This window comes from Mauremys reevesii, linkage group 7 (genome assembly GCF_016161935.1).
Source record: "Mauremys reevesii isolate NIE-2019 linkage group 7, ASM1616193v1, whole genome shotgun sequence".
Classification (NCBI taxonomy): Eukaryota; Metazoa; Chordata; order Testudines; family Geoemydidae; genus Mauremys; species Mauremys reevesii.
The window spans coordinates 66,881,089-66,908,148 of record NC_052629.1 but is presented as its reverse complement, the minus strand read 5'-3'; the positions used below and the strand labels follow the sequence as shown (position 1 = coordinate 66,908,148).

Below are 27,060 nucleotides of genomic sequence, written 5' to 3'. Positions count from 1 at the left end.
CCAAAAAACAATTCCTGCCGGACCCCACAACCAACACAACTGCTCAATGATGATTTCCCATTTACAATTACATTTTGAGACCAATCAGTTAGCCAGTTTTAATCCTTTTAATGTGTGCCATGTTAATTTTATATCATCCTAATTTTTTAAATCAAAATGCCATGCAGTACTAGGTCAAATGCCTTACAGAAGTCTAAGCATACAACAGTACACTATTACCATTATCAACCAAACTTGTAATAAAAAAAATCTGATTTGTTTGAAAGGATCTATTTTCCATAAGCCCCTGTTAATGGGCATTAATTATATTAACCCCCTTTAATTCTTTATTCATTGCATCCCATTTCAGCCCCTCCATTATCTTGCCCTGGATCAATGTCAGACTGACATGGGTATAAATACCTGGGTCATCTCATTTACATGTTTTAAATACTGGCACAAAATTGGCTCTCTTCTAATCTTCTGGAACTTCCCCAGTATTCTAATCAACAACAAAAGTCAAGCAAGCCCCTCAGCCAATTCTTTTAAAACTCCTGGAAGAAAGTTATCTGGATCTACCAATTTAGAATTTTTAAAATTGTTAACTTTAGTAGCTGCTGTGTAACATTTTCCTGAGATACTAATAGTAAAGGTGTTATCACACGACGAGACTACATCTGGCTTTTACCCATATACAGAAAAAAAATATTTATTCAATACTTCTCCTTTTCTGCTTTATTATTGATAATTCTACCATTTCCATCTAGTTATGGGCCAGTACTATTGTCAGGAATGTTTTTGTTCCTAATATACTTGTATAATGCCTTGGAGTCCTTTACTCTGCTGGCCATAGCTTTGCTTCTTTTATCAATTTTCTACAATTCTTAGCTTCTGATTTATATTCCTTACTATCAACTTTCCCTTTGTTCCATTTGTTTTATACACACACACACACACACACACACACACAATGTAAATAAGTAATCATGACTTGATCACATTTATAATGTGCAAACAGAATAAAGTCCAGTCCAGTGAGATATACACACACACACAGAGGAAGCTTTAAAACGGCCAATTTCACAAAGCAGGAAACAATTTTGAGTCAGATCTGCTGACAGGAATAATTTAATCAGAAAAATGGGAGTGATAGTTGGGAATTGTTATAAGAACATTTTACTTAGATGTCCAAAAAGCCAATGGTGAGGAAGAAGGCCATATTAGTTTAAAAAATGACCTGGTTTAAAGGGGCAGTGAAAGCAGCTATAATTATATTCCTCAACGTTGGCTTTTTGGGCATCTAAGTACAATGTTCTTAAAACAATTTATGATTAAATTATTCCTGTCAGCAGATCTGACTCAAAATTGTTTCCTGCTTTGTAAAATTGGCCTTTTTAAAGCACCGCATGTGTGTGTATATATATAATCACTGGACTGGACTTTATTCTGTTTACAGATTATAAATGTGATCAAGTCATGATTACTTGTAACTAAGCTACCATTAATTTTTAGTTCTGTGATCAGTTCCTTTTTATCTGTTACGACAAGGTCTAATATAGAGTTCCCCGGGGTTAGCAACACTTTTTGAGTTAGAGGACAATTTCCTATAATATTTAGAAATTCCAGGGATGTTTTAGTACTCGCAGCATGAGACTGCTAGCATATATCACACAAACTGAAGTCCTTGAGGATCATGCACCTTTTTTGCCTACATATTATAGTTAGATGTGTAAGGAGCTGGTCAGCCTGTTCCCCATCCTCTCCCTTCAGCTTTAGCTATACAATGTGCTCTTTCATTGCCTGTCTGCTCCCACCAGCCTTAGCTATTCTGTGCACTCTCATTACCAGTGCACTACCTGAGCCTTAGCTACACTGGGCACGTTAGCTGATCTAATTCTATGAAAAAACAATGCTAATGGATGTGTTTCAGACTTTAATTGGCCAAAGGCAGGATGTTCAGAATTAACATTATGGAGAGTTACGTCAATTTAGCTAAAGGTGTGATTTTAAACCAGTTTAGCTAAACCCGTGCAAACCCCTGTCTAGACATTTATTTTGGTTAACTGTGGCCGCCTTCTTCTTTTTTTTTTTTTTGGTGTAACTTGAGTTGATTAGGAAGAGGTTCATGCTAAACTGAAGTAAGCTACTCAAACTAAGGGCTGGTCTTCACTCGGAGATCGATGCTGCTGCAATCGATGCAGCAGGGATCTGCTAAATCAATGGCAAGCGCTCTCTGGTCGACCCTGGTACTCCAGCTCTCTGAGAAGAGTAAGGGAATTCAACTGGAGAGTGTCTCCCATCAATGCAGCGCAGTGAAGACACCGCTAGCTGGAGTAGCAAAACTTGGGTCCACTTACCCCCACAGTGAAGACAAGCTTCAGTGAAGACAAGGGCATCAAAACCGGAGTTTACACCAGTTTACTCCCAAGCTTGCACTGGTTTGGACAATGACAGTCTCCACCGTAGCTAGGCCTCTGCTTCTTGGGCACATGTAAAGAAAGGTCTGATTGTAATACAGGACAACAGTATCTATGCAGCAGAGATGGGCCAGCAAATGGGTGGTCAGAGTCAAAGTAGGCTGAAATTGGGGTTCACAGTTTGGGCTCAATTCCATGTCTGGCTTTAGGTTCAGATATGCCAGCAGCAAATTCTCACCAGGCCCAAGAAGGCAGAAAAATCTCCTAGAACCAACTGAGCTCACAAGCTGTGTTATCAGCCCCTCTGCCCACCTCTTCTCCCTTCCCCTTGGAAAGTACAAGACCCAAGTCTCTTCTGCAAAAGCAAACAGAGCCACTTCTCCCTACATAAAGAGCCAACGTCTGCCCTCTGATAGGCACCTGCAAGTAGGATTGAATTCAGTGGGAGCAGTATCAGGGTGCTGGGGAAGCTTGCTCTAACACTGCCAGGGCTGCACCTGTCCTGGAGCTACAGCTATCCTAGGGCTCGTGTACCAGGGGACAAGCTGAATTAACTAAAGGTGTGAAGTTAAAATGCATTAAAATCCTGTGTGGAAACTCTCATTCAGAAGTAAAATGACCTCAGTTCATTGCAGCTGAATTCCCTGTGAAGCAGGCTGAAGCTAAAGCAAATTAAATTAACTTTACGCCTTTAGCTCATTCATCTTCACTTTCCTGCGTATCCCCCTACAGACAAGCCCTAGGAGACGCGAGAGGAAGGCGTGCACTCAATTGAAGCTTCCCCAAAGCGAAGTGCAGAGGTGGTTTCATGGGGTTTCATTCCCAGCAGCACCATCACGGGCACCCAGAAGAGTGGCAAGTTGATTTTTCCCATCTGCTGAGCTGGAGGATGGGAGACACATGCCTTCCCCCCACCCCCTTCCCCCATCCCAGCAGGAAGCGGAACCACAATGTAAGGAGTCATCCAGCCATATGGAAGAGGGGGTGGACTCCACTTGGATAGTGCCATTGAGCGAGCAAATATTGACTGTAGTTAAGAATCAAAGAAGAAGGATGGGTGGCCCGGAAGTGGAGATGGGGAGGGAAGAATTGGAAGAATGTCTTCAGTAAACTCTTAAAGACATTCCTCCCAGGCTGGAAATGATCCACCCTGCGTCCCCCACTCAGGCCCATGCTACCTCTTCCTGCAGCAGTGAGCGTGAGGGGCAGACAGACAAAGTGTAAGCTGGCTTGCAGGGGCAAGGAGATGATGGCATCATTGCTTAGGGGTCTGGCCACAAGACCTGGGTTCAAGTGCTGCTTAGATCACCAGTGAAAATTATCTCACCCAGTAAAATCACTAGCAACAGGTCACGGTCATGATATTAGGATCCAAACTCCCACAGCATCTGGACCTGGATCAAATCTCCCTGGAGTTCAGCTGCGCAGGGTTACTGGTGGGGGGCCCATTTCTAAAAGCACTGTGCAGTTTGGCAAACTGCACACAGGGCTGGCTTTAGGAAGTGCGGGGCCAAATTCGAACAGTTTTGACGGGGCCCCGGCAAGGATGACTATAAAGTAAAAACAAAACAAAACAAAAAAAAAAAACACGTGGGTCTTGTACTCACTGGGCGGCGCTCCAGGTCTTCGGCGGCGGGTCCTTCACTCGCTCCAGATTTTCGGCGGCACTGCAGGACCCGCCGCCAAAGTGCTGCCGAAGACCCAGAGCAAGCGAAGGACCCACCGCCGAAGACCCGGAGCGCCGCCAAGTGAGTAAAAATTAAAAAGGCGCCTCTAGCCAGGGAAGAGATTCTCACTGGGCGCGGGGCCCTCTTAGGTGCGGGGCCCGATTCGGGGGAATTGGTGGAATTGGCCTAAAGCTGGCCCTGACTGCACATATGTTCAGGAGAGGCTCAGGGCTGCAATGTTGGGCATATCTGGCTAGACATTTTCCCTCTCCCCCGTATTCTGGGAGGGCTTTTTAAATCTCTTTCCTCTGAAGCATCAGGGGTGGCCACGGCTGGGGATGGGATATTGGACAGGATGGGACAGGGCTCTGAGCGGGCACTGAGCATTCTCTCTCTCTCAGGTGCATGGCTGACTAGTTCCTGCTCACATGTGCAGCGTCTAACCCCTCGCCATAGGTGGGATTGGATGGAATTTCCCCCCAGGTCAGATTGGCAACGAGCTTGGAGGGGGGTGGGGAGAAGAGGTTCACCTTCCCCTGCAGTGTGGGGTGCGGGTCACTTGTCAGGATTATGTCAATTATTTCCCAGCCATTACAGGGCCTCAGGCCTGCTGCACCTCGGTCCCTCCTAGTCTCTGCCTGTGGCACATAAGAATCTAGTCTCCTGCAGGTTGTAATACTTGGTCTAATTTTGGTCCTGGGTTTAGTGTGCAGGGGCTGGTGGCCTGTGATATAAAGGAGGTCAGGCTAGAGGATCTGGTCTTAAATTTGAAGATACTATAAAAGTCACTTGGCAGGTCTGGGTGGGCCTGCTTTCCGCACCCCCACCCACCCCCGGCACAGCGTGTACTCCTTGTTTCTAGACAGGAAATTAGTTTTCCCCTCGTGAAAATTTTCAATACAACCGGAAATCATCAATATTTTTGTCAAAATTCTCTGACTTTTTTTGGGGGGGTAGGGGGAAATTGTACATGGAGAAATGTTTCCATTTTCTCCCAACCAAAAGCAGCCATTTTTCAGTTTTCAACCCAAAACTGTTCCAGTTGCTGGAATTTCAAGGCAAACATTTCCATTTTTATCAAGAAGCCATTTTTATTGAAAAAAAATTGTTTTGGTGGAAAATTGTTAACCAGCTCTCTATACTTCAGGTGTAATGGCCAGGGGACATCCCTTTGGTGCTTCTGACCGAGACTTCAGACCAGTCAAAGGGGAAGAAAAAAACAGCCTAGGTCTTGCTGGAGATCTAGCGTGTGTTGAGAGGACCCAATGGGAATAGGTGGTCAGACACCCTGCCCAGACAGAGTGTCATTCATGTGACATCTGTTCCATGTCTTGATCCTCCTCCCGTAAGCTGCTGAGCACTCTGGCCCAGCAAAGCACTTCAGCATGTGCCTGTCTCATCAACTAGGCACATGCTCAAATTTCAGGTCATGTTTAAGCACCTTGGACCAGAGCTCAGTGGACCTTGCAGAACCAGCCTATAGAGAGCGTGTTAAATAAACAGAACCACAGTCGGAAATGAGCATCTCCAAAGACTGCCACATCTGGAATGTTATCAGAAGCCAGGGATGTTACAGAGACACGTGTTAACGATCAAGAGTTTGGCGCTCGCCTTGAGCAATTAAGATACCAACTCACCTGTCAAAGAGAGGCTTCTCTCCACAATCAAATGAATCCTGCAGGTCCTTGACCAGGTTGGCTTGACCAGGCATGCGAAAGAGCCCTTCTTCGGTGAGGCCTCGCTCCCGGATAAAATCCACACATTGCTCCACCAGCAGTGGGGCCAGACGCAGGCCATACTTCCGCTCGTACTGCACCGTGTCTTCCAATCGCTGCCCAAAGATCCCTGCCAATGAGAGACGCACCCTGGCATTAGTTTTTATTCGCCACAAGCCAGTGGATGGGATGGGGTCAGGGTGGGAGTTATATTTAACATGAAGGGAGCAAAACTGGAACATGACTCCAGTTATTACCAGGATCAGCAAAAAATCAACAAGGAAAAATTACAAACTCATAATTTTCTTCTACTTAGAATGAAAAATGGGGCCAAATTCTGCCCTGACTTATGCAACCAGAGCTTCCACTGAGGTCATTGGCAGGTGCCCAACTAAGGGCAAAATTTTCCTCCCAAGAAAGGTATAAAAGAATTCAACATTGGTTTTGATGACTTGCAGCTGTTCTCCATCTTTATGGTAGACCGTGTGATTGTGTTGACGCAGAGCCTTTGATCCAAAGGATAACAAAGCCCCATTTTAAAGTGGATGCACTGACTTGGCACATCAGAATCTACCGCTGGAGCACACCCACCTCTGGGAAGGGACACAGCTGCTATTTAACAGCTCACAGCAACCCAGTCTAACGGCTAGGAAAGAAATGATGCTTGGGACAGGAAGTGAAGACTAATGTCCCCCACTGACACTGCCAGGGGAGCGGTAAGCAGGCAGGATGTAATAACCCACGCTGGACCCATCCACAGACCCAGGAATTAGTGGTAATACACTCACTGCTGTGAAAGATCCTTCCTGACCGGGGCCTTTACTTTTACATTTCATTTTCAACCATCTCAGCTAACGAATCAGTCTCCTTTGCGGCCTTCATGGGGATTATTTACCATGTATTTGCAGTAGCACCTCAGGCCACCACCCAGCTTGGGCACCAGGGTGCTAAGTACTGTACAAACATATAGCAAGTGACAGTCCCGCACTGCGCTGTACAGTAATTAATGCACGTGCAGTATAAATGGAGTCATGTTTTCTCGAGAGAAAATTCCTAGTGTAATATCTGTGCAGATCAAATCCTCCAACCCAAAGAACATGGAAGGGGGCTCTGGGGGTGCAGGCCACGAAAGCACTGAATGCCATGGAGAAATGCTGCCTCTCCATGGACCTGTTCCACCGCACACACACTGAAAATTAACTGAAACACTCCATCATAAACACAATTAAGCTGCCTTCCTAGAAGAAACAGCTACCCACAATATTCAATCATGAGCACCTTTACTTACCACACATTGGATGCACCCTAATGCACCGTAAATACAGTATGCTCCTGTATGGTCATGCGTAAATGTAAGCCACACCTGCACCATGTATGTAACTCACGCCATGTGGCACTCTGTCTCCCTCTAGTGGTGGCTGGGCCTGCTATAGCCTGAGCTAACAGAGCATGATTCCTTAGCTCAGATACTACAGCCTCATGCTTTTAGATTCAAAGATCCCAGGGTCAATCCCCACTGCTAGGGCCCCATCCAGCTGCGTGGCCTAACATATGCATTCTGAACCCTTAGTTCTGCTGCTCAAGATGTGGCCGTGGGGGCATAGGAGAAGCAGCATTCAAGCAATTGACCCTGCTCAGAACAGAGATTTCAGATAAAGGGTATAATCCCCAAATCTATTCAATTTCAGATGCAACCAAACCATGGCACATATGCAGCCTGATCTCAAGCCCATTGATGTCAATAGACTTTCCATTGTACCCATAATTAATCTTAGGGCTCTGAAGATACAACATCATACAGAACCTGGTTCATACTGTACTCAGAGCCAATTTCCTAGGAATAATGTCAGGTATGTTCTGTGCATAAGAGTATAATATGCCAGATAGTCAGCATTGTTAGATTATGAGATGTTTTGTTGTTTTTAACACCCCACTTACTATCCCAATATTAACCACAGGACTTCATGTTCCTTGTTTATTTTACTAATGCTTTCATGGTAGGTGCAGGACTTCTAGCAGGAAGTTTTCCCAACCACCATTCACTGTCTTTCAATGGAGCTGCCATACTAGATCAGATATATGAGCCATATTTGGCCCAATCCTGTACACTCCTTGCTGAGATTCTTCCCACTGACTTCAAGGAAGATATGCCTGAATAGTGTGCAGGATTGGGCCCTCTAGTCCAGGATGTTGTCTCTGCTCGTGATCAGTAGTTGAGGCTTCAGAATAAGGGTTAACCTCCCCCAGTAATATACCTAATTGTGCATTACTATGTCATGGCTGGTGTGCAGGAAGGAACTCCCCCGCTGACACCAACTAGTGATCAGTTTACTGCAGAATGGGGATTGATCACCTTTGTCAATCTAATCCTAGCCAGTGTCCATGCTTTTAAATTCTTATTTATATCAGTGTCTAATCCACTTGTGAAGCTTAGCTGAGCTATATGTCTCAATAATATCCCAGGGCAGGGAGTTCCACAGGTTAACAAAAAGTTCTGTAAAAATGAATCTCTCTCTTTTTTTTAGCTGTTGCTTTTTAAACTAATCAAGTAGCCTGCCCCCTTGTTCTTGTGTTATGGCTCAGGGTAAACAGAAGTGCCTATTCTATGACACTCAGCATTGTATGTGGTTCTAGAAGAGGTCTTCTTTCAAAAACCAAAACCAATGTTTTTAAGTGAATGTTGTGATGGACTGACAGCTCTGGTGTCCAGAGTCCCCACAGCACCTGACACTTTTAGCATGGGCAGTAGCAAAACATGCTTCTCTACACTATCCTATAGCCACAGCTCAACCCCCCACTCTCCAGGTGAGAGGGCATGTCTGCATAGCCCCATACAGTCTTGACTTCCCTGCTGAGGCTGCCAACAAACAGGGTGAATTTGGCCTCTCTCAGGAAGGTAGGTTTTGTCTACACACAAATGGACACTGAAGGGGAATCTCCAGTTACTGGAGCTCCCCAATAATAAGGCTGCTCACTAGCTATGAACAGAGGAGCAGAGACATTTACTCTGCTAGACTCTGTCCCCCGGTCTTTGCAGTTCCCTTCACAGCCTCTGTTTATTTTCCACTCTGCCTGCTCTCTGAGCCAGTTTCCAGGCTTCCTTTCCTAGTACTACCTGGTTTTGAGTTGAACTTTTGATCCCAGCTGAGTGGGTTCAAAATCACCCCAGACCATTCCCCCTCTTCCTTAACCATTTCTGGCTTTTGCCAGGTTCCAGGCAGCAGCTGGGAGATGAAAGGCTCCAGCTCCCATTATCTCCCACAAGCACACCTCTTCCTCTTGGAACTAAGGATCTTGTGTGACAATCGCTTTCTTCTGGGAAAGGATCCACATTCACAGGATGCTCAAGCTATGGGAGACTTCGGAGGAGGCAGTGTCACACAGGGACAGCTTTAGGAGGCGTGGGGCCCAATTCGAACAGTTTCGATGGGATGACTAAAAAAAAAAAAAAAAACCACGTAAAAAAAACAAACAAACCCACATGGGGCTTGTACTCACCGGGCAGTGCTCCAAGTCTTTGGCGGCGGGTCCTTCACTCACTCCAGGTCTTCAGCGGCACTGAAGGACCCACCGCCGAAGTGCCGCCGAAGACCCAGAGCAAGTGAAGGACCCACTGCCGAAGTGCCGCCGAAGACCCAGAGCAAGTGAAGGACCCACTGCCGAAGTGCCACTGAAGACCCGGAGCACTGCCAGGTGAGTAAAAATTAAAAAGGCTCCTCTAGCCAGGGAAGAGATTCTCACTGGGCGCGGGGCCCGATTTTGGGGAATTGGTGGAATAGGCCTAAAGCTGGCCCTGGTGTCACAGGACGGCAGTCTTCCTGCCAGGGAGCTCCAGCCTCTATCAGAAATCAGACTGTCTGCTACCACCAGCCCTGTCTTCCCAAATCTCTCCCCTCCCCACCCCCATACCTACACATTCTTCTCCCTCCTCCCTGCCTGTCCCCCTCCCCCCACATAACTTGCCAGTGATTTTCAGGGCCTTTTCTCTTTCTGGCTACATGCATGGGGTTGGGAGGAAGAAAAGAGGCAATATGGACACTGCTGGGAAGGAGGTGAGGATTCGGCCACCTCTTGGGCAGAGCGGATGGGATTAAAGCTACTTTATTGCTGCTCCAGAGCAGACTGGAGGCCTCTCCCCCACCCCACACACATATACACAATGTTGCACTATGCTCTGCCCCTAATGGCTAGACCATACAGCAGTTCAGGGGTCTGCTACTGGCCTCCAGTTAACACCCCCTGCAGTGTTGGCTGGAGCTTTCAGATCCGGAGCCCGAGCATGGGATTCCACACCACCGGAGGCGGAGGGTACAGAGCGAGGTGCTACAGTACTGTCTTTGAATTGGTCTCCCTTCTGCATCTCCTAACTCATCCAGCCCTGCCTAACAAGGGCTTGTGAAAAGGAGGCAGCCACATGGTCCCGTTGCCTCCCCCACCCCAAGGCTGGATTGGCTTTGTCCTAGCTTTGAAACAAAAAGCAAACTAGGAGCCAATTCCACACAGCTCAATCCGTTGGCTCCTGGAGGCTCAGGCCTGTTTTTAATCACCGGTGCCTGCGGCTCCCGCTGAATTTGGCAGCGCTTTGCTCTCAGTCTTTGATCATCCGGTTGAAAGACGTTACTGCCCTGCGCTGCTCTCTCTTCCCATCCCAGCAGATGTGGGAGCCAATGCCACTCAGCCTATAGACCCGCCAGCCAAGGTTAGACTAGAAATCAGGCCCAAAGCTATTGGCACCCAAACAGTTAACTCCTCTTGTCCTATCCTTATCTAGCGTCAGGCGTTTTGTTTGGTTTCAAAGCAGTAAAAGAACATGCCTGGGACCACATCTTTAATCTCTGGAAGATCCAATAGATACCAGACAAATGGGTTAGAACAATTGGGGGGGTGGGGAGTTCCAACAAGCTGCCTCTGTTCTTTAAAGAGTTAGGTGGATCTCTGCAGAAAACCAAGCCAGCAAGGATGCACTGACTCACAGACTGGCTTTCTGTCCCTGTCTAAAGAGCTCACCCACCAGCTCCAGGCATACAGTGCCTATGCATTCAAACATGCTGTTCAGACATGTAGTGGGCAGGAAATATATCCTCCTCCTGGTTTCATTCTTCTCCATCCCCACTAAACTACAGAGAGAAACAAGAAAGGCAGATCTTGGTTCCCTTTAGCTCTGATCGCTGCTCCAGGAGAACACAACACTCAGCATACGCTCAGAGTGGAAAGATCAAAGCAGATGTGTGTAACTAACATACGTGTGTGTTGTTACACACACAGGGAGACAGATTCAGGCACACATGCTCACCCTTGCATGCACATACATTCTCACCACGGACATGCATACTCACACACAGCTGTCAGCCTCAGACATACATGACCACAAACCCATGGAGACCCAAGAGCTTGCACAGGGTTACATATATGCTAACCAACATATGGACATCTGCTCTATCTCATACACTCCTCTCCCACCCCATCTGTCACTCTCACATACACAAAATCATGGATGGGCACAGGGTCAGTCTCACACACACACCCCTCATTTCCACACACCATCATGCATGCTCACCTCCACGCATGTGGACACATGAACACACATTCACCATCATGCACAGACAGACTTGTTTTCCTCACTTGTGTACATCAACAGACACCCTCCAGTGCACATCATTAGTATTTCAGTAGCAACTACAGGCCCAATTTTGCAAGGACGCACACGCACACACAAAGGAAGTTCCTGCTCCTAAGAGCTTATGCTCTTACTAGACAAGGCAGACAGAGTGGGAGAAAGGACACGACTATCAGGACTGGAGGAACAGAGAGATTATCAGACATGCCCAAGGTCAAACAGGGAATCCCTGGTGGAGTTGGGAACTGAACTCTGATCTCCTTAGTTCTAGTCCCTTCAACAAAAGACCATCCTTCATACGTGTTAAGACATGTTCGCTCATGCACATATGTACGTACACACACACACACACACACAAATTCAGCTGCAAAAAACTCCCCCAAAAACCTCCTTAGCAGTTAGCTTTGGGTCTGGGGGGTGAAGACAGCATTTCTGGCCCTAGACCATACCCTCCTCACTGTTTTACCTCTGTAAAGACTGAAGGTATATTTAGCTTGTGTCTGAGCTTACCCAAGTATTAATGCAAAGATCTGCGTTTCCTCTAGCAAAAGGAAACCATAACAACAGGAAGCTCTGGAAAACTGTTGCGTACCTCTGGTTCTTGTGCAGCACTCAGCTACATGGCAGGCACTGAGCTTCAAGCAGAAGCCAGGCAGCGTCAGACAGCAGGAGCGGCAGAGAAAGAAAGTCCTGACTTCAGGCATCAGACACATTCTGAGTCCCAGCACTGGCAGCCTTCCATGCACCCAACGCTGAAGAGCAGAGAGCAGCCGGTCTGCCCTGGGAGATAATCTCAGCAGCACATCTGGTCTCAGCTCCACGACTCGGCATTAATTATGACTTGTGCAGAAAGCATTTGAAATATCCAATGAGATGCTGAGCTAGCCAGCAACCTCAGCAAGTGGAAAGAGAGACAGACAGGCAGGTAGGATCTTGCTCACCCTCCATGCTGCAGCCTGTGTAAACACCTAAGTATGGGTCGCAAGTTTTAACAAAGGCATCCCCTATAGGCTGTGTAATATATTCATGCTCTAATTGCTTGTCAGATCTATTCCTGATAGCCAGGAGAACTCAGCAACAGTTGCTGTCTACATGCTATACTCTTGGTCCCTTCATGCTATAAGCTGCCCCACAGACAGTCCGTTGCCCCCACCTGACATTTTGATTGAATCCCAAGTGCTAGACCTCAGACATGCATCCCTCCCAACCTGAGTCAGTCACGGGACATCCACTCAGCTCCAGGTTAATTTGTAGCTTCTCACATGGCAGAGTCTGAGCAGCAGGCCCAGCCATAGCCTTATTTGCTTTAGCCATCCCCACAGAAGCTACCCAATGTTACTGCGAAGCCCTGAGCAGGATAGTCAACAGGACAGAACCAACTAAGGGGCCCAGCCATATGGGGAAGGGAGGGGTTTGCAAATGTGAAGACAAACACCAGGTATTGAACCAGCAACCTCCCGGGCTAGAGGCAGAAGTCACTGCAGCTTGAGCCCAGAGATCCACCCACCCTCTAAATCAAGCACAGCAGGAGAATGTGTAACACACTGAACAGTGGGTTCCACAGAGCTTGGACACAATACAAATAGCTTTACTTCACTCCATTTAAAAAAAATGAATCATAGGACTGCAGATCAGTGACCCATAACCCACCGGCACCATCGCCCCAAACTTGTGAGATGTGCCAAAGTTTGGCTAGCTGTCCCCCCACCCCGAGAACTCCCATGGGTGCAGCTGCCTATTTGCTTCTGGCTATTTGGGGTCAAAATACCGCATATAAAGTCATTCATATAGCTTACGCCATCTGAACTGAGGAGTCTAATGGTTCCAGCTGTTGCCTGCAGGAGACCACCCTACACTTCAAGGTACAGTACAGGGGCATAGGAACAGCAAGACAGTGTCATATTGCAGTTATCTCTGCCACAGTTACCATCTGATCTCCATTGGGTGGCCCACGTGAAGTAGGTCTCAGTCTAATTCATAAGGACAGAGTGCATGCTGAATACAGCATTCCCAGTCCAAAGCACACAGAAATCGTGAATCAAAGGCCAAACTGTCATGAGATTGACTTAAAAAAATCATGAGATTTTTCTTTTAATTTGCCTTCTGGGTTTTGAGACACTAGGCTGGATGTGGATCACACTCCCAAGCTTTTCTGGGCCACCACAAGGGCAAGAAACACTTTTAAATCAAAATGAAAGCTCCAGTCCCAGTCCCAGGAGCTATGGATTGATGAAGGACACCCAATATTGCTAGACTCATGAGAAGGATTTGAGAGTTGGTGTGAATGGGTTCTCCCTTCAGCTCCTGGAACCCCTGGCTGGCAGGACTTCTTTGGGAATCGAGCAGACACACACAGTCCACCAGGATACCAACGCTTTATTACTGCTTATGCTCCAGGTACATCATAACATAGCAGCAGTTGTATGGAGTCCCCTTCCTGACCCCTGGCTCAGCCTTTCATACTGCTTGCTTTCTTCTCAGAGCTACCCAGTTACCTCATTAGCTCATCAGGCTCCCTACAGGTGCAAGTGTTCCCTTCCACCCTTCCAAGCTCAAACTAACCAAGTCCCTCCTGCTCTAACTACAGCCAGACCCCTTTGTGTTTTCAGTGACCAGGGTACTGTCTTCCAAAGGGCTCATTTATAGCTGCTAACAGCAGCATACCTCTGCTGGCAACACTGCATACAAATTGCCATCACAACTGTCACTAGGTGCTCCAATGGAGACTGACCACCTCTCTCCCCAAGGGAATGGGGTTGCTGGGGGGATGTGTATGCTGCCACTACCTGGGCTGCTTTTGTTCTGTTGCTAGAGTCTTGATCTCCAGGGCTATGTGGCAAGAATACCCACTATGGATGTTCTGCTGGGGAACTGAGCCGTTTGGGTCTCCGATACCCCAGCTTCGGCACAATGTGTGGCTGGGGGTGGAGTTTCCTGGTATGCGCTCACGAGCAGTTTAGTCCATAGGGGCTAGAGCTGTGGGAAAGGGACCTGGCTGCACATGTCTTTACAAGCCTTCAGACTCAACCCAGGCTTGCTGGGAAGTTCACTCAGGCTCATAAACCCCCCCGAAAACCTGGGCAGGTTTCTAGCTTGGCATCTGCCACAGGCCAAATTCAACCCTGAAACCGACAGCAGAACTCAGGGACGGTGAGCCCCCAGGAACTGCCATAAGGTTGCACTCCAACCCCCTGTGTGAATGGACCTGCCTGCCTTCACACAGCTCCCCAGGGGGATGCAGGTAGACTGATTCTGGGCCCAAGCAGCTATAGTCAGGGCTGTAAGATCCTGGGGTTTGGTTTGCTTCTTTTTAGAGCACAGGTGGGCAAACTACGTCCTGTGGGCCACATCCAGCCTGTGCAACCGTCCTGCCCGGCCCCCGAGCCCCCGGCCCTCCTCTGCTGTCCCCCCTCCCCCGTGGCCTCAGCTCACTCCCTCCGCCACCAGCGCAATGCTCTGGGCGGCGGGGCTGCGAGCTCCTGGGGCAGCGCAGCTGCAGAGCCCAGCCTCACCTGGTGCTCTGTGCTGCATGGTGGTGGCATGGCTCGGCTCCAGCCGGGCGGCGCAGCTGTAGCGCCACCAGCCACTGGTGCTCCAGGCAGTGCGGTAAGGGGGTGTTGGATGGAGAGCAGGGGAGTGCGGGGTGGGGGTCTGGGGGTGGGGGTGTGGATAGGGGTCGAATGGGGGCAGGGGTCCCCAGGGGGGCAGTCAGGAAGGAGGGGGGGTTGATGGGGCGGCAGGGGGCAGTCAGGGGCAGTCAGGGGACAGGGAGAAGGGGTGGTGGATGGGGCAAGGGTCCCAGGGGGGGGCGTCAGGAATGAGAGGAGGGGTTGGATGGGGGTGGTGGAGGTCCGGGGTGGGTCAGGGGACAGGGAGTGAGGGTGTGTGGATGGGGTGGGGGTCCTAAAGGGACCATCAGGGAACAGAGGGGGTTGGATGGGGGCAGGAGTCCCGGGGGGGGCAGATAGGAGGTGGGGGCTGGGCCACGACCCTCTCCCCTAACCGGCCCTCTATACAATTTACGAAACCCGATGCGGCCCTCAGGCCAAAAAGTTTGCCTGCCCCTGTTTTAGAGGTAGGGACCAGTCTTAAAGTTTTAATCCAGATCTGACCTCCCTCAAAGTTTGGGCACATTCAGATCCAGGATTTTCACTTCAGGCCCATCTCTTATCCCAGCCAAACTCAAGTGGATGGGTCACTTCCTTATGCCAACAGAAAGCTGGCAGTCAAATAATTAAGGACGATTAGTCATACTGCTAAACTCAGCAGAAAATCATCTAGCAATCCTCCTTCCCTGGGCACAGAACAATTCCCTTCTATTCCCTGCTCTCCCAGATGTTTGGGACAGATCCTCTTAACAAAACTCCACCCTGCCTTGGGCTAGTATTCTGGACCAGGGAGCCATTTACTGATGTCTGAAAGAAAATCAAAGCCTCAGAGTAAAGAGTCCTCTGCATGCGGACTGAAATAACCAGATCACACTGATTTTCACCTGTGTCAACCGGACCTGAATTTAGGACAAACATGAGACACGGCACAAGCATTGAAAGGTTATTAAACATCACTGCTCATCTTCCCTTAGCAGTGGGGGAGACTCAACTAATCCTGTCTAAACAGTTTTTCCATCTCTCTGAAGTATGACGGGAAGGAGCCTCATTAAACAGCGCAGTAAATGACACTGCAGCGGACTCTGCACGGCTTATTCTCTGAACTGAGCTTATAACTGTTTGCACGGAGAAAACAAAAAGATGATAAACAGCAGTAAGCATTGCTTAGCCACAACATCCAGAGTGCCGCGCCAAAACTAGCCACTTATTAGTCTGCTTCTCTCTAAACAACGACAAGAAGAAATAATTGGAGAATGAAATGTCGAGAGCAACATAAAAATACCTTTCACATTAACAGGCAGCGATCTGATTTGAGCAAATATCCCTTGGAAAACTTGATTCTCCACACAATGCTATAACAACATGGGGAAACATACATTTGGTAAAGGGCTCTTCAGTCTAGCAGGCAAAGGTTTAACACAACACAATGGCTGGAAGTTGAAGTTGGACATATTCAGACTGGGGATAATCATACTGACCTCCTTTGCAACTTGCTTTGTGATCTGGGGATGAAAAGCAATAGATAAGAGCTAGGGAATATTATTTATTCAGACCAGTGATATGTAGATCACTTCACATATCAATCAAAACCAGTGCCCCCTAGCCTTGCCAGAGCCCCAGACCTCAGCAGCTTAGGTACCTGGGAAATGAATGGAGTGATCATTGGAGTGCTTCTCCAAACCAAACCTCAGGAGTGTCTGGCTCTGCTGGTAGCACGCCCCCATAAACCTCTCATTGCTGAGTCAATTTCACATTCATCCTTTCACTTTGCTACATCCTTCAGGTTCAGCAAGAGAATCCAATCTATTTGCTAATTCTCATGCATGGTCTTATCTTTTACATCTAAATTTAAGTTGCAACGAACACAAAGCATAACTGAACAACCAAAACCTCCGTCCTTATATGTGAAGGGTGAGTTTAGGGTTAAAAAAATCTAGCATAACCATGACATGCAATGCAGTAACCTACTCTTCCCAGCTATGGAGCTGTTTGTGCTTGGGAGCCTGAAATGGCTGCCATTTGGCACTTCGAATTGCAAAAAGATTGCAATAGATATTGATGATTCCTCTGAGATCTGCATTTACAAGGGAGCCCCGAACTCCTCCCGTGTGTGAACTGATTCTGAACTGCCGGCCTTCCCTTCCCTTTAGAAGGAAGCACAGAACTGGGTATCAGTGGAGACTCATTTCCAATTCTTCTAGTGACTTCCTCTGTGTGACTGCTCTGTGCCTACTAATACTTCTCTAGCTCACCGGAGGGTAGGGAAGCTGATTTACCAGTGGTGCTCTCCATCCAGACTAAGATCCTCTGATGAAAGGTGTTCATAACTTGCCTTCTGCTAAAGATATTTGTGGGCAACTAACTCTACTGCATCTCTGTCAGTCCAGCTAGGAAAAATCCTATTCTCTGAGACTGGGACACTGCTCATGGGGAAGCTACCGACCTGCACTGAGAAACCACATGTCCTGACTAAGCAGCAGGGTCCAGCTTGATGCTGAAAATGAGGACTGACCCCTGGCTCAGTCAGTGTCCTTGTCGAATCCCCCACAGGGTGGATGTGGTAGTGGAGAAGAGAACACACAGAGTTAGCACTATGCCCCCTGCCCCGTGCTGCAGTCTGGGGCATAACAGGGCCAGCAAAGGAGTCTGGGAATCAGGAGGAAGGCTGGTCTACTGGCTAAAGCACTGGGCCTGGGAGTCAGACCCGGGTTCTAATCACAGACCTGCTGTATGACTTTAGGGTGACCAGATAGCAAGTGTGAAAAATCGGGACGGGGATAGGGGGGTAATAGGAGCCCATATAAAAAAAGGCCCCAAATATTGGGACTGTCCCTATAAAATCAGGACATCTGGTCACCCTATATGACTTTAGGGAAGTCACTCTCTGTGCCTTAGGTCTTCTTCCTACCCTTCTGGTCTATTTTGAGTGTGAGCTCTCACTTGGGGTATACACAGCCCAATGGGGCCTCTGCTTGCTATTTTAACAACAACAAAGCGGTACAGGTTCTTATTCAGGTGGCATTTACTACTGAGGCAGGAACAAATATGTCTCAGGACTGACATGCTCAATTCGCCTAGAATCTGTAAAGTTAGATCAGAATCAGATCAGTAACAGGCCCATTGCTGCTCCCCCCGAAATTCCTGTACACAGGTGAGCTGCCTGCTGCAGTTCCTGTACCACCTCCACCAGGCCAGGTGATCCAGAATTAACCTGGGAATTAGGAAAAAAGAGGACAACTTCCTGGAGCTTAAACCCAAGTGGACACTGAGCCTGGATGGGTCAGGAATGTTACAGCACAGAGATACACAGTGGCTTTCACTCCGAGGGCAACAGCTGGATCCCAGCCAGAGCCCTTAGCGGCAAGCAAGGAAGACCCTCAGAGGAGCTGGAAAAGCACTGGAAGGTTCAGAGGTTTTATTCAAACACGTGGGGATGGAAAGAGCAGGGAAGCTGCCCTTTCTTGTGGCATTCAGGCATTTCTGAACCAGGACATGAGGAATTCTGTTTAAATAAGTTAACAAAACTTTTCTGAGCCGTCTCAGCAGCGACCCAGGACGGAGTTGGCCACGGCAGACAAACCTGCAGCCCAAAAGATAGCAGGTGGGTGGGGACTGTAAAGCTGAAGGTCTACTACGGGGGTGGGTGGGTGGGGGGGAGGAGCTTCCAGCACTTATGAGGGTCCTAGAGGAGCTGAAGAGATTGGAGGGTCTCTCAAAGGGTTAAATCTGCCACCTGCAGAAAGCTAGCTACCTTTCTCCTTTAACACAGATTCTCGCAATATTCATCAAAGAAACAACACAGAGATATTAAAAAACTTGCCTGCAAGCTGAGAAACACCACAGGTACATATTTGGCCTATTAATCACCCACTGCCATGGCCTGCTCTGAGAGCCAGGGGGGCTTTGAGTCTGTCAGCTTTCATAAACCTAGCACAAACATGGCCATAGCTCACAGAGGAGGCCTGTGCCGGAAACCAAAAGTGTGGCAAGAAGTGATGTGGGTGACTCAGTCGGGGGGCACTTCCCCTTCTGAGTCAGCCCCCCAGGCACTGCCCCCACCAGGGCTGGAGGGAGATATTAATCAGTCCAATGCAACAAATCTGTGGCCATCTAAGAATTCACCGTTATCACTTGGTGGTGGCACACTATGGCCAACAGGAATGGAATTTAGATCAGTCTGCTGATGAACACAGGCTCCTTCATACTTGATCTAGAGGAGAATCATCATCAGCAGTAAAGGGCATATGAAACAGAGATGAGCAGTTCGATTGTCTCCAGTAGAGGGCTGAGGTGCAAATATACATACGAGCCTGTTGATGAGAGTTTGTAACGCAATAGGGGCTCTTTTGGGAACAAATATGCTTACAGTCAGACTATCTTCAGGGAAGGGACAGTAATTTCTGTGTTCACCCAGCACAATAGGGCCTGAGGCCTTTGGCTGCTGCTAAGAGCTCCATGTAAGAGGAACCTCTTTGCAGGGCACAAGAAATGTTATTGGTCCCACAAAATCCAGGCACTATGCTACACATCCTTGAGTGCCATCTATTGGCACCTTATTTACATATATGCATTCAGACATCTTGTTAGAACACTCCTATATCAGGAGCTACTGTCATATTAATAATTTACTAGCACTGTAGTAGTGCAGAAGAGGCCATGTGGCACAGATGCAATGTACTACTACTTCTAGCCAATAGAGGGAGCTTCTGGTTTGTGGGCAAGTCCACCACGCCCTCTAACACAGTACAAGCCCTTGTCCTTTCATGGGCCCTAAGGACTTACATGCAGCACTGTGGCGATACTTGCCACTATATATAAGGAAGCTACTATATTGCCCAGCAGACACCATTCTTGGCCCCTGGTGCCCATGACCTCATGAGCTAAGAGACAACGAGCCAGACGCCCAGCTGGCGGAAGCCATAGAGCTAGTCCAATTTACAGCACCTGAGGGATCTGGCTCATTGTCTCCACTCTTTGCAGCAGCACTAACACTAGCCTCACCGGCAGCCTTCAGCTCCAAGGTTCTGGGAGTGCATGTCCTTCCCTGGATGGAGTGGTGCTAACACACTTCACACGATGCCACACACTGCTGGGCGCTGCTCTGGACCTTCCATATTCCTGAGCTGTCACACATCTCAATCTGGAGCCAAGCAAAGCTTGGATGTTTGAGCTGAGTTGCAAAGTCATAGCTATAAAGCCAGAAGGGTCCACTGTGACCACCAAGTCTGAGCTCCTGGGTAGCAAAGGCCAGAGAACTTCCCTGAATTAATTCCTAGAGCAGATGTTTTAGAAAAACCATCCCATCTTGATTTAAAAGTGGCCAGTGATGGAGAATCCACCCTGGCCCTTGGTTAATTGTTTTCTAGTATCTTACAAGTCATACGTGTGGAGGGAGTGAACCCCACAGAAGTGTCTCACGAAGCCCTGAGAAATGGAACAGCTCTGGTTCATCTCCAGACAGTAAGCTCTAGGGCAGTGGTTTTCAAACTTTTTGTATTGGTGACCCTTTTCACACAGCAAGCCTCTGACTGTTACCCCTCCCCCTATATAAATTAAAACTGAGGGTAATTTAATTTAATGGGGGCTCGGGGTTGTCAGCCCCACAGAGCTGAAAGCCCACGACCTGCATGTAACCACTTTGCAACCCCTGAGGGGTCACGACCCCCAGTTTGAGAACCCCTGCTCTAGGGGTCAGGGCTGTCAAAGCCCCCTTGGTCACTTAGGAACACAAGTCTCATTGATGTTCACCCCAAGCACGGTCTTAGCCTTGTAAGAGTCTATATGCCCTGTTCCAGTAGCTGTAATCACCTCTGCAATGTACCAGAGCAGGGTCAGATCCAGGGCTCATGCTTTCTGCACGTTTGAAGTCTATGCAGGGTCTGATTAATGGGTCCATCTTTGTCTCTTCTCTAGTACAAATCAGAGAGAGTAGCCAAAGGGAAGGACAGCCCCATGGTGAGGGTGCTAGCCAGAGATCTAGGCCTGCTCCATCACACACAGCCTGTGTGATGTCGGGCAAGTCAGTTGGCCGCTCTGTGCCTCAGTTTCCCCATCTGTACAATGGGGATAACAGCCCTGCCCTGCCTCACAGGAGTGTTGTGAGGATAAATACATGGTGAGGTGCCCAGATACTATGACAATGAGCCCATAGGGGTACCTTAGACATTAGGTAAGTCAGGTCTCGTCATATCCCAGGGGCAGATGTGAGAGACAAAGAAGATGCTGAGCAGACTGCTGTGTTTGGGGGGGGAGGTGCAGATAGCTAGGCCCCATACCTGACTCAATCTTCTCCCAGTCCCGTGCCTCAGTTTCCCTATCTGAAAGATGAGATCCTGACTTCTGCTGCTACAAATACTGACTGGGGTTAAGCTGATCATAACTTCCTCACAGATATTTTGTCCTTCTTCTTGTCCCAGGTGGATCTTTCTGAATTCATCCATTCCCTTAAGATAGACCCCTCCTCTGTTCCTCTTCCATTGCCTGAGTCTGTCTCCCACCACCAGACAACACTGACTCTGGGTTGGAAGAACAAACACTGATAAAACTAGCCGGGCGCCACTTGTATCTCTGTGCAGAGATAACACCACACACGGGAGGCAAGGCAAACACCCAGCAGCTGCTCAGGGAGCAAACCGGGTTTTAGCCCTCCTCCCAGCGTGCCCTTCCCTGCCGTGTGTGAAGGAAGGAAAACCTGGCACACGCGGTGCCTGCACGACAGAGACATGGACGGAACAATGCTAGAGGAGGCTGGCCTTCACTTCCGGGGCAGCATCTCAGCTGTGTAATGCCACTTGGCATTGTGAAGATAAGAGGAGTCATCTACCTGGCCCGTATCGCTGCAGTACCGTGTGCACCCACAATCATGAATGGACTCTGTGCTCACAACAGTCCCACCAGGAAATCTCCATTGTACACAAGGAAAAGAAGAGGAACAAGACAGTTTAAATGATTTACCCCAGGTCACACTGAGTCTAGGGCTAATCCAGGAGCTGAACCCCCCCACAAATCCCAGCACAGTGTCCTAGCCACTAAACTGCCAAGCTTCCCAGTGGGCATGTGAGTCTGATGGGAATATTTCGCACTCCAGAATAACCATGTTTTGCCTTCATACAGCAACTTCCATGCAAGGCAGAGTCATTGATTCAGCCTGGGTGGGGCGATCCCCATGTCAGGAGTGAGGGCACAGACACAGGGACCCAGTTGGTCCAGGCCAGTCACTCAGCTGCCCCACCGTTTCTGGGAATTCCTGCATTTCCCTGGACAGGTTCCATATTAGAGGATCTGGAGCCAGGGTTCCCCTGTCGGCTGAGCTGAGGGGAGAGAGCAAGGGGAGCAGGGAGCCACCCATGTCCAGCGAGATCAGGAGGAAGAGAAAGGAAAGGAAATAAATAACCGTGTAGCCCAGCCTAGCAGAGTCTGGCTCTCTGCCAAGCTAGCACTGATCCAGCAGAGAGGTCTACATGTTAGCTGTAGCCTCACAGCTCCCATGCCCAGGTTTTCAGCTCAGACAATAGAGGCTCATGCTTTCAGAAGCACAGGCCCTAGCTTCAATCCCTCAGCCAACCTGAGTGGGACTTCATTAGGTGAGACAATGAAGGAACAAGAACCCCAGGGGAAGTGAACAACCAGCCAGGCCCTGCTTAAAACAGCCAATACTCACTGGCTTTTGCTGGAATGAGCAAGCATTACCATGCCCACTGAAGTGATAACCTCACTCTTCCCCTCTGCCAAAGCAGCATCACACAGCTGGCTTTGGTGGATGCTGGGAGGTGCAGCTAAACCCAGCATTGCACAGCAAGTCCATGGTACCCTGCATCCCTGCAGGCCTGTGCTGCAACCACTGGACCACACTGCACCATTCTGCAGTGCAGCAGCAAACACACTGTAAGGGACAGTAGGGAGAAAACACCAGGCCTTTGGGGACTGGAGGCAACTCTCCATTGAAAGAGAAGGGCGCCCCTAGTGGCAAGGAGGGGAGGCATGCAGCAGCATTTGTGGGTCTGACTTGCATGTCTGTCATGGAGTCACACACAGGTGCCCCACAGCAGGCAGATTCTGTTCTTGGCTCCGGGGTGTAAATGCAGAGTAACTCCATGAACAGCAGTGGTGCAAACAAGAGATTTGTTTCTGAGAGAGTGAGGCAGGGTCAGCTGGAGTTTTAATCAAGCCTGACTAACACTACACAGCCCAGCTGTATCCATTCATTTTAAATGTCTGCTCTTTAAAATAAAAACCAGCCACAAACAAACTCAATGCACACAACTCCTTTCCAAAGCTGAGCTCCCCAAAACCTCTGTTCTGGCTGCAACTGACTAGACGCACGGATCCCAGGCCCTGAAACCAGGGGAATCTTAGAAACCACATGGGCCCTAAGCAAGCAAGCCTTCTCCAACAGGCTCAGGAGCCCATGGATTTTATTTTAAGGCCAAATTTAAAAGTTTGTTTCAAAGCATAAACTCTGTGTGGCTTTTAAGTCTGCACCTGTCTCCAATTAATGACTTGGGATCCTCAGCAGCTTTGGGGAGTTTTCGGATTCTTTTTTGAAAGGCTGTGCCGGTTCGTGTGCCCGCACCAACATGTCCCCCATCCTCTTTGATTTAGGACTTTCTTCAATACATCAGCAAAGATGAAAGTGTGTGGCTAAGCCGCCCCTTTTATCTTGGCATAATTCATTTTCACATCCTATCAACCTTCTCCAGGGCTGGATATTTACATATTAATAATAAAGCCTGATTTTTTTCCTCCCCCGTTTCAAATATTAAAACGTGTCGACTGATAAGACTTGGCTCTCAAATTAGGAGCGGTGGCCGTGAAGCGGAGTTAAAATTATTCGGTTAACTTAAAACACAAAGAGAGACAGCTTTGTTTACAGCCTTCCCATATAGTGAGCTAGGCTGAAATACCCCATGCAAAGAGCCCTGCTCTGATTCCAGGGAAGGGGTGTGGGTGAATTTGGTCATTTCCTCAAAGCCTGATGAAATACTTCAGAAACGAATGTAGCGACTAGATCTCCTGGTGATTGGCATGCTATAAATATGAGAGAAAGGAAGAGAGACATAGATAAAACAGGCAGGCATGATAGCCAGAATGGGGTTAGGCATTATTTAAAATTAATACTGGTCAATGAGCTGAAATGAAATAACCAGAATTTCAAAAAAAAAATAAAATGTCAACTGCTTGCAATTAAATTGTTATGGCTCTCTGACCTAGCAAATAGGGTAGTGCAATGGGGCTCAGGAGTCCTGGGTTCTAGTCTTGGCTCTGCCATTGGCCTATTGGGTAACCTTGGGCAAGTCACTTCCCTGCTCTGTGCCTCAGTTTCCTCATCTATACAATGGAGATAGTGATACTGACCTCCTTTATAAAGTGCTTTGAGATCTACTGATGATGAGAGCTAGATATTAATATTATTACAGGGCCTGATCCAGCTCTCATTGACATCCCTGGTAAGCTGGGTAGCTGCCTTTCCTTCTTTATTATCCAGCTCCTAGTCTACAGCGTTGCCACCTCTCATGATTTATTCTCAGTCTGATGATAGTTGGTGTTTTTTCTTAAAGCTCCAACTCCTGGAGTCATGGGATTATGGGAGAACATCAGATTTTATTCTTTAAAAAACCCCATAAGTTTCTAGCCCTCATGGTTGCAGAGGAATGCTTGGAAGCTTGCGTGCACCTCAGAGGCTCAGAAACCAGAAGGCCAAGCAAAAAAAACCCCCAAAATGTATTAAAAAACCCTCTTGTTTTTTAAATCAATCTTGAGCTTTTGGGGCCTAAATGCAGATCTTTGGATTCCTTATAGGGTGACCAGACAGCAATTTGAGCATTGGCCTGCTAAACCCAGGGTTGTGAGTTCAATCCTTGAGGAGGCCATTTAGGGATTTGGGGATTGGTCCTGCTTTGAGCAGGAGGTTGGACTAGATGATCTCCTGAGGTCCCTTCCAACCCTAAAAATCTATGATTCTGTGAATAAAATGTGAAAAATTGGGACGGGGGTGTGGGGGGGGGTAATAGGAGCCTATATAAGAAAAAGACCCAAAAATTGGGACTGTCCCTATAAAATCGGGACATCTGGTCACCCTAATTCCTTAGGGTTGGCAATGCTGAGTCCAGAGCCAGTGGATTTACCCCTAAGTGTAGATGTCAGCCTAGTATTATTTCAAGAGACTGGTAAGTCCTTGGTCACTTTGACAATAAAAATACCCAAACACACGACAGCAGGAGCACTGATGCCATCTGCCCTGGAGGAGGACACTGTCACAGAGACATCTCCTGCATTGAATTGCTGCTTGTCTCAGTTTTTCTTGCAGTGTTTGCTGTGTGGCCCAGCTAAAGTTGCCTCTAACAGACCTACACAGGCTCCACTAAAAGCACAATCTTTAGCTGTGGTTGCACCGGTGCATTCTGGGATTCCTGACACCCTTGGAGGAGGCGTCTTTGGGGTAAACTGAAAATGTGGGCAAGGCACTGTGGGCTGGTCTTAGGAGGAGCAGCTGAATCAGTGCATCCTGCTGCTTGTGGGGACCCTGCAGCACATTAGATTACATCCAGCCGAACTGAGGCAGAGGCCTTGTCCTAGATGTTGCAATGGACACTTGTGCCCATGGTACAACAGCTGTTCCAGGGCACTGTAGAGATACAGCAAGCATAGACTACAGTCAGATAGGCAGCAAGGCCTTTGACCTAGCTTGTCAGAGGTATTTAGCTGCCCAAGTCCCACTGATGTTGATGTAAGTTAGGCACCAAAATACCCTTGAGGACCTGGATGCTTCTGCCTAGGGTAGGCAGGGCCTCTGAGGAAGGGAGACATTACCAGTGAGACAACCGCTGGCTCCTGACATTCCTCAATACAGCCGAACCTGGGCATTCCAAAACATGAGTCAGTCCCCGCCAAAATCAGCAGATTGGCATAAAATCATGAGATTAAAAAAAAGTTGTTTTTTTTATTGGCCTTGTGATGGTTGAGCCTTCCGGATAGACAGGGGTCACATTCTCAAGCTTTTCCCCACAGCCAGAAGGGACAGAAACTTAATCTCAGCATTAAAAAGTCTTGTGTAATCACAGGGGTCTAGGAGCAGGGGATTTAGGTAAAAAGATCAAAATCATGAGACTGAAGATTAAAAAAAAAAAAATCACACAAGTTGGCAACACTGATTACCCTCTCAGGTGTGTCCTGGGTCTGACCCTGCAGTCCTTACACAGACAAAGACACCCACTGAAGTCAATGGGAGCTTCACTTGCACACAGGCTGCAGGATTGGGCCCTATCTTTGTCAAGTGGAAGGTGATGCTGCCTTTCAGATGTCCTGAGAGTTTGGAAATGGGCATCTGGCCCAGTGGTGGAGAATGGAGGTGACTGGACACCCTCCTTCTCAGCAAAAAAGGGAAGAGGAGGCAGAGTCAGGGACAAGGGAATAAAATAGCTGTAAACAATGAGAGTTAAAATAATAAAATAAAAATAATAATAATAATTAATAATACAATGTTATTTCTTTCACCAATCAGCTTCTTTGGTGGGGGCAGTTTTACATACTGCAGAGGGGGAGAAATATGGGTTCACCCCACCCCCAAATTGTGCTTTCCACGTATCCTAGTATCACAAGAATATGTTTTACCTTGAGGCAACAGTTTTAATTTACGTGCATGTGAGCTATGTGCAATACCTCCACCAAAGGGAGCCCATATGACCCGCCGGATGGCTTTCACCCAATCTTCCATCTCATTCTGGGAATTAGCCATGAGCAGGAAGGCTTCATGATTGACAGGCATCTTTTCTCGGTCTCCCGCACCACCTGAAAAAACAAAACACATCTCGATTAGCACCTAGCCCAGGAGTGAACCCTTGTCTCTAAGACCATGACTGGCCTCACCCAATCCAGCCTCGCTGAGTTCGCTTGGTGCCCATTTTGCACTGATGTACAGGATCATGCAGGGTGCAGGTCCGTGGCCTGGCGTGAAGCCAGTGTCCCAGTGGGTGCTGCTGGCAGAATGTTCCGCTAGGCTCACCAACATGCAGGGGATAGGTGTAAACTGCATTACTCTAAGGACAGTGCAGCCCAGCC

At 48.1% G+C, this 27,060-nt stretch overlaps 1 protein-coding gene across 15 annotated transcripts in view; it reads right to left on the bottom strand.

Annotated features, from left to right (window-relative positions):
- Positions 1 to 27,060, bottom strand: part of ARHGAP22 (Rho GTPase activating protein 22) — a 256,899-nt gene that overhangs the window by 32,706 nt on the left and 197,133 nt on the right. For 14 of the 15 annotated variants that reach the window (XM_039482020.1, XM_039482021.1, XM_039482018.1 and 11 more), the window contains 2 exons: positions 26,614 to 26,790; positions 5,701 to 5,908 (listed from right to left, as the gene is read on the bottom strand). In XM_039482020.1, coding sequence (XP_039337954.1) covers positions 5,701 to 5,908; positions 26,614 to 26,790 — 385 coding nt within the window. The remainder of the gene's footprint in view (positions 1 to 5,700; positions 5,909 to 26,613; positions 26,791 to 27,060) is intronic. The other variant, XM_039482022.1, reaches the window with a different exon arrangement.